The sequence below is a fragment of the Rousettus aegyptiacus genome, unplaced genomic scaffold, assembly GCF_014176215.1.
Source record: "Rousettus aegyptiacus isolate mRouAeg1 unplaced genomic scaffold, mRouAeg1.p scaffold_m13_p_1, whole genome shotgun sequence".
NCBI classification, from domain to species: Eukaryota; Metazoa; Chordata; class Mammalia; order Chiroptera; family Pteropodidae; genus Rousettus; species Rousettus aegyptiacus.
Genome location: NW_023416284.1, coordinates 142656848 through 142658483, shown reverse-complemented (window position 1 = coordinate 142658483; position 1636 = coordinate 142656848). Strand labels below are relative to the sequence as shown.

Below are 1636 nucleotides of genomic sequence, written 5' to 3'. Positions count from 1 at the left end.
AGGCCCTAGGAACCTTATAGCTTATATCTCAGTACAGAGCCATAAAATGTGTAGCCAGCCCAGGCACCAGTTACCAGAGCTGCTTCCAAATCTATGCCTGTCCCAGGAGGAAGGATTCAAGAAAAAGGTTTTAAAATGTGTTCTTCTGAAATCTACATTCTAATAACTTGGTTAAGCCTGTGCAGCTGGTGGCACTGAGGCACCCTCCTGGCTTCTGGCCCTGCAGATGAGCTGCAAAGGTCCCCGGGCCATTTCTGGCTAACCATCCAAAAGTTACTGGCCAAAAGGCAGCAGTTTCAAGGTCACTGTTTCACCCTTATCCCACCAGAAGTCACACGTTGGAAAAGTCCCATCTTGAGCACACTTTCTTATAGAATTGGATGTCCTTGGAGTGGTAGGGGAGGCTAAAATTTCCTTGGTTGGTTCCAGGGATGGGTGATGCTGTTGATGTGCAGGCCGCTGATGGCATCCAAGAAGAAGAGGAAGGAGGTAGTGAACTGGCACCAGAACATCAGGGCAAAGCCGATGAGCGTGACCTGGTTCCTGTGGAGGATCACAAAGCTCAGGAGCCCACCAGAGGAGAGGACAAATGAGATGAGAAGGACAGAGCCCAGGGCCCCCTTGCGCCATGAGTGGAGGTCCTCACACACCTGGGACACTATGAGGAGCTCCAGGCCAAAAATGGCAGCCACCACAGCCAAGGCACTCATGCCGTGAGCCCGGACCATGCCCACAGCTAGCCTTGGCATGTGGGCCTGACTCAGGTCTCTGAGGCAGTGTGGCCTGGTCCGGTTGGAGGTGGTACAGAAGTGCCACAGCCCAAAGAGGCGGTCCTCATCCAGGAGCCAGTGACCGTCACAGATGGAGGTGGAGGACAGTACCAAAGCCACGGAGGCACACACGATGATGATGGTTCAGATGAAGGATTTAAAGAAGTACCGGTGGAGCCTCCTTTGGCCTAGCAGCCTCTGGGTCTCTTTCCCCCCAAAAGCCATGTGAGAAGAGGGGAAAGAAAAAAAAAAAAGCCCCTTCTTAGAAGTGGATTCCCTTCTGTATTACATAGATTTTCTTGGAGAGTTGAATGTATAGGAGGTGCAGAGACACTTCCACTGCACATATGTATATATCAGAGGTGCTGCTTCTCCCTGTGACAGGGAAGAACCCCAGATAACCCCCACTGGAGAATGGATTAGCTTTCCCATAAGTATCACAAGTGCACTGATTATACTCAAGGATAGCATTAGCTCCGTCGTTCACCTGCATGCAGAATACTCAGGCTCCTGTAGGCATTTGAACAAACTCAACCACCCAATGTCATATTGTTTCTCTGGGAAATGTGTTCCAAGTTCCCAGTAATTGGCTTATTAATGAACTTTTGGAATAGAGTCCACTTGTAAGCTGAAAGAACTTATTCTTTTTCTAAAACATATATTATCTTTCTTTTTTTCACTCAAAAGTCTATAAATAAATATTTTCAGTGATATAACTCATATTTTATCAATAAGAAATCTGAGCCATAGATATGGAATGACTTCTTTAAGTTTACATAAACCAGTTAGTGATTGAACCACTAAGTTCTGCTATTGAATCACTAGCCAACTGGTTGTATAAAATAAAATACACGAGGACACTCATT

General features: G+C 46.8%; 1 protein-coding gene across 1 annotated transcript; it reads right to left on the bottom strand.

Moving 5' to 3' along the window:
* Positions 1–404: 404 nt before the first annotated feature.
* On the bottom strand, positions 405–995 carry LOC107516206 (voltage-dependent calcium channel gamma-like subunit). Its single transcript, XM_036238066.1, is given in 1 exon segment — positions 405–995. A coding segment is annotated over 1 exon segment (591 nt).
* Positions 996–1636: the final 641 nt, after the last annotated feature.